General features: G+C 43.3%; 1 protein-coding gene across 1 annotated transcript; it reads left to right on the top strand.

The window, feature by feature from the left end:
* The first annotated feature begins 2,204 nt into the window (after nucleotides 1-2,204).
* Nucleotides 2,205-3,839, top strand: BEX1 (brain expressed X-linked 1). The gene is made up of 3 exons (XM_017662109.3): nucleotides 2,205-2,388; nucleotides 2,769-2,850; nucleotides 3,204-3,839. The coding sequence occupies exon 3, from the start codon at nucleotides 3,209-3,211 to the stop codon at nucleotides 3,593-3,595; it is 387 nt and encodes a 128-aa protein (XP_017517598.1). The 5' UTR covers nucleotides 2,205-2,388; nucleotides 2,769-2,850; nucleotides 3,204-3,208; the 3' UTR covers nucleotides 3,596-3,839.
* Nucleotides 3,840-5,584: the final 1,745 nt, after the last annotated feature.

The following is a 5,584-nucleotide window of genomic DNA, read 5'->3' as shown; positions in this document are numbered from 1 at the left end:
TTAGTCATCTGGGAAAGCAAATCAGAACATGCTGATATATCACTTTACTCCACTAACATGGCTAGAATCAAAATTTCAGGTAATACCAAATGTTCGTGAGGATGTGGAGAAATAAGAACCCTCATACACTGATGCTAGGAATGTAAAATGTTCAGCCACTTTGGAAAAGAGTTTAGCATTTATTCAAATGATAATTATATTGTTGCCATGAAACTTGAAAATGTATACTAAATGAAGAAGTGAGTCCCAAAGTATTACATTATTTCATTTATTTGAAATGCCCAGGATCTGTGGAGACAGAAAATATGCTAGTGGTTGCTCTGCCCTAGAGAGGATGAGGAGTTAGAAAAGTGATAGTAAAGAGTACTTTTTGAGTTTCTTTTTGGTGTGATGGAAATGTCCTACAATTGACTGTGGTGATGGTTGCACATATCTGTGACTACACAAAACCATTGAAATGGGCAGTTTAAATGGGCAAATCTTATGGTATGCTAATTATAATTCCACAAGGCTGTTTTGAAAAGACAAAGTCTCAGCCAGGTTTGGTTATTAATATGAGGCATTCAAGGATGATGGCCAGGTTCTGGGTTTTCCAGTGGGTAGATATTAAGCTAGAAAACAGAGGAAAAAGAAGCAGGTCTAAGATGAGAATAAATGACTAGGAAGAGTGACACAGCATATAGAGAGACTTTTACACTTCTTGAGTGATAAGGAATCACAGCGTCTTTTGAGAATCTGCTAAGAAGTATGGTTTCTCTTACAAAATGTGAATATATTACCACCCCCTCACACATACATATAATTCTGAATAACATTAATGGGGTCCCATAGACTTCTGTGTTAAAAATGCCTAACCTAAGGTCACTCAGGGTGGTAGGCATAGAGTGTTCCTCCAGTCCTGGCATAAATGTGGGAGCAGTAGGGTGGGTATGGACTGACAGATATGACCCTGCAGCAGGGCTGGGTCTTCCTGTGTTTCTTGGAGGGGAAAAGCTTAGGGAGAAGATCCCAGTCTACACTTCCTAAGTTAGGTAAAAGACAGTAGAAAGTTTGCAGGGAGGCTTCCACTAGACAAAGTGAAAAAGAGGAGAGAGCAGGCCGACTTGGGAGGCTCTTCTCCCAGAATCACTTCTCTGTAATTCTTGGACTCTCCCATCACAGAGGTGTGGAAGAATCCCATCTGGTTTCCAGTAGAGAACAGATCCCTCTCCCCCCATCTGTCTGGAAGGCGAGTCACTAGATGGGAATTTAGGGCAAAAATAGAGAGAAGAAAACAAAAAAATTTATTTGGGTCATTACTTTGGTCACCTGTCCATCTATATTTTTTGAGTAAGCAATAACCAGGAGGCTGAATGAAGGAAATGAAGAGACTCTGGAATGTGGCAGGTGGATCAGTACCTTCCCAACTTTTTGTCAGGGCAGGAATAAACTGACTCTGCATCTTTCAACCTGCCTTAGCCTCACAGCTCTACCTTTGTTTAGGTCTTCAAAACCATCATTAGTAATAGCCATTAAATTTGAGCAAATAACTTTAGTTGTCAGCAAATGCTTTTCCATATTTAATGTTTATTATAGTAGAATAAAATATAAGTGAAGTCTATCCCAGAAGGAAAAAGAAGGTGGCTAATTATATACTATAGCCAAGATCTGAGAACTGGACTCCTTGAAGATTTACTTCACAGTTCATTTTCAATAACCAATTGTGTTCAGGCAGATTTCCCCTTTTTGTTCCCATAATATATTGAAACAAGCTATAATGTTCTAAAAATTGAAATTGTGTGGAGCAGAGAAAACATGTTCTCTGTGGTGCAGAATGTAAACAGTGAGATTTTTTTTTTTACTTCCCCAGGTTGAAGCCTGTCTTTTAAATATGGAATTTCATAATTTTGGTTTCTGAGGCCTACTGATTTTAAAAAAGGAAATACATTGTTTGGAAGCAGGAATACAGCCAGGGAAAAGAGGTGAGACAGCTGGAAATGCTAAAGCCAACGCCAAGGCCTTGGGGAAGCGGGAGGGTGAAATGTAGAACCTCCCTGGTAATCAGGGAAAAGCAAACCCCACCTGCAGAGCGGTGATGCCACTTGTGGACCCTCAGATTGGAGAAGACCAGGCTGAGTGACAGGGCGGAGCGCCCTGGGGCCCCGGGCACGGATGGGTGGAGGGGGAGCTAGTGCGTTCGGAGGTGGGGGAAGGGTCCTGTGGAACAACCCGCCAGCTAAAACGGGGGTGGGGAGCTGGGAAGAACTAGTTGGTGACATGAGACCCTCACGTGACCAGGAGCTGCAGGGAGACGCAGCCTTCGGTGCAGTCACCACTCCCGTCTGGGTACCAGCTCCCCACCACCTCGTGTAGGGCGGGCTGGCATTGGGCCCGGGGAAAGCAGAGCAGGTAAGGGACCCGGGGCCCGCGCCCAGGCGAGGGAGGCTGCGGTGCGTCAACCCCGGAGGCCTGCGCAGGGGATCAGCGCAGCGAGTCCTGACCAGCTTTCCCCGCCCCGCGGCATTTCTGGGAACATAAATAGTGCCCCCCCCCACCCCCGGGTGGGGTGCAGGGGAGGCAGGGAGGGCAGCAAAGCAGTTAAGGTACCTCGAGGTCCTGCAGGAAAATTATAAGCCTCAGGGGCGGAGGAAGTGGCAGGTGATGAGGGTCGGAAGACTTGGTGGGGGGAGGCCTGGGGGTCCCGGGCAGGGAAGAGGCCGGGAAGCGGCGGGGCGACGCAGAGCGCTTGGCTGCAGCAGTCTCGCTTCCCGGACTTGGGCGTTCTGCAGGTCTTCGGGTCTGTGTCAAGTGTCGTAGCGGCGCACTCGCGGCAAGAATCGGAGGAGGAAGAGACAGCAAGGATAGGCCCAGGTCGGTGCGGGGGGACAGTGGCGGGGGTGCGGATGCAGAGCCCAGTCTGAGACTCTCTCCCAGCTTACCCGTCTTCCCCCCACCCTCCTCCATTTTGGTGCCTGCAAAGGCCTGGTGATGGATCTGAAGGGAAAATGGTGGGTTTGGGATCGAGGGAAGGAGGAGAAGAGTAGGGGGAGGACTAGGGCTGGAGGTCCCCTTGAGGGCGCGCGAAGCCTTTCAAGTGGAAAAATGAAATTTAAAAAATTACCTCTGATATTCAGTGCTCTGAAACATGAGTAGTCGGGCCTCTGTCCTCGGTGCTGATCTGTCCACCAAACATCGAATGCCTTCGCTCACCTTTTGTCTTCTAGGAGTAATGGCATCCAAAGAGAAACAAGTGGTAAAAAATCTCAGCATGGAAAATGCCAACCAGGAACATGAAAAAAAGGGTGAAAAGGAGCAAGATGCTAATAAAGGAGAGCTGTTGGCCCTCCCTTTGGAAATTGGTGAATACTATGTGCCTAGAGGAAATCGTAGGCGGTTCCGTGTTAGGCAGCCCATCCTGCCTTATAGGTGGGACATGATTCAGAGACTTGAAGAGCCACAGGCAAGGATGAGAGGAGAGAATAGGGAAAGAATTGGGGAGGAGGTGAGACAACTGATGGAAAAGTTGAGGGAAAAGCAGTTCAGTCATAGTCTGCGGGCAGTTAGCACTGACCCCCCTCACCATGACCATCGTGATGAGTTTTGCCTTATGCCTTGAATTCTGATATTTTCCCTGGAGTTAATAGGGAAACACTTGCTTTCTAAACTTACGTGTTCATGATGTATCTTTGTTGTAAACTTTTTGATGTCACTTGTTTCTGGTGGGTCTCTTATTACTAGCTTCTAGTTGAATGTTGTGTTTTTGACCCAATCTGTAAGATTTTGTTAGCAGGGGAGTTTTACCTATTGCATGGGAAGATGCTAATTATATATTGTGAAGTTAATAAAGCAGTTTAGAAAAATCAATCTCTGTATTTTTCTTTGTATTAAAAATCATATATTTACTTATTTAAGACATAAAGACAAGAATGCTGAAATTAAATACACCAAAAGATTCATATAACGACTCATTTCTGTGAGATGAGTTGATGTGTTTTCCTTTATATTTTCTGTACTTTGAGAAGAAATGGAAACTATTTTTAATGACCTTATGAAATCATTAAGGTAACTTAAAAAAATACTTGGTCATGAAATTTGGATCTTTTAGCCAGATGAGTAAACCCAGCAGTTCTGTATAAATTGGGGACTTCACATGACTGTTAAAGAGGGTGAGTTATGGTTACCTTTTTTGCTCCCATTTCCACATATTAGGCAAGACCCCTCATGCTCACATTTTCCCTTCAGATATTTAGTAAAGTCTCCAAGGACAGATCTTAACAGACTAGTAACCCTCCTCTCCTCCGGACTGCAGTGTCTGCTGGTCAAGCTGTTACTTCTGCCTGATAAGAGGTAGGTGTTTAACAGAGTACAGTTAATGATTGAGTCAGTAGCTCTGAATTCTTGTTTCAGTTCAATCCCTGAATAAAATAACCTTGGGCATGTAGCTTTCTCTAGAAGAGATTACTTGCAATTCCTAAAGAAGCACTGTATTCATTTAATAATGTCTTACTGTTTTTAAAAGTATGCTATTCTGCCAAAAAGGTGAAAGTCATCTGAGGACTTTCTTGAAAATGTGGACTCCTGATTACACCCAAAAGCTACTGAATGGGACTCCAGAACTTTAGTTTTTAGCAAGCTTCCTGGTGATTCTGAAGCACATTAATGTCTAAAAGGCTGCTGGTGTGTATATATTATGATCTCAATTCTTAAATAATAACCATAATAACTAGAGTAACATAAAAGTGAAAATCTGAATTCAGTAGAGAAAAGCATTAAGATGCAAAGGATGAGAAAATTAAAAACAACTTTAGATTTACTACAAAAAATTGAAATTGAAAGTATATATACTAAAAAGTTAATAGTGGTTACCTCTTGTGGGATACTGAGTGATTCTTTTCTTTGTACTTTACTGTATTTTTCTTAAAGAATATGGATTTCTGTGCTGAAAAGGTACACCAAATAATAGATACAAATACAGAGAATTCATAAGTCAGCTTCTAAATTCAATGGAGGCACTTAAAAATTCTCATTGATAGCACTTAGATATATAGATTTCTTGAGAAAATTTAAAAAGAGAGTTACCCTTGGATATGTTATTCATGCCCTAGTATAACTGTCCCTCCTACTGAGTGTGGGTAAAATCACTAGGTCTTATTTATAATCAGTAAATTAGAGCAGATGTGATGTGATGCCAATTCTGAGTCTGTGTTGCAGAATATTGTGACTTACATCTTACTAGGAAACTCCCTCCCCACTCCCCACCCCCCACCCCATGGCTGGCTTTGATGAAATAACCTGCCATGTTGCAGAGGCCTAAATTACAAAGAACTGAGAATATCTTTCAGCCAACAGCCAGTGAGGAACTGAGACCCTCAGTCCAAAATAGCCCTTAAAGTGAATACTGCCAAACAACACAAGTGACTTTGGAAGCAGATACTTCCCCACTCAGGACTTCAGATAAGACCTTGGCCCTGACCAACATATTGATTGCCACTTTGTAGAAGTCTCTGAGGCAGAAGACACAGATAAGCCATACCCAGAGTTCTGACTCATAGATTCTCTGGGATAACATATGTATGTAGTTTTAAGCTGCTAATGTGTTACACAG

This window comes from Manis javanica, chromosome X (assembly GCF_040802235.1).
Source record: "Manis javanica isolate MJ-LG chromosome X, MJ_LKY, whole genome shotgun sequence".
Lineage (NCBI taxonomy): Eukaryota > Metazoa > Chordata > Mammalia > Pholidota > Manidae > Manis > Manis javanica.
Note: the sequence above shows the minus strand (reverse complement) of the source record. Positions and strands in the feature narration are given on the sequence as shown.

What these genes read in the sequence shown, in the direction of transcription:
- BEX1 (XM_017662109.3), top strand. Translation starts at nt 3,209, where the DNA reads ATGGCATCCAAAGAGAAACAAGTGGTAAAAAATCTCAGCATGGAAAAT.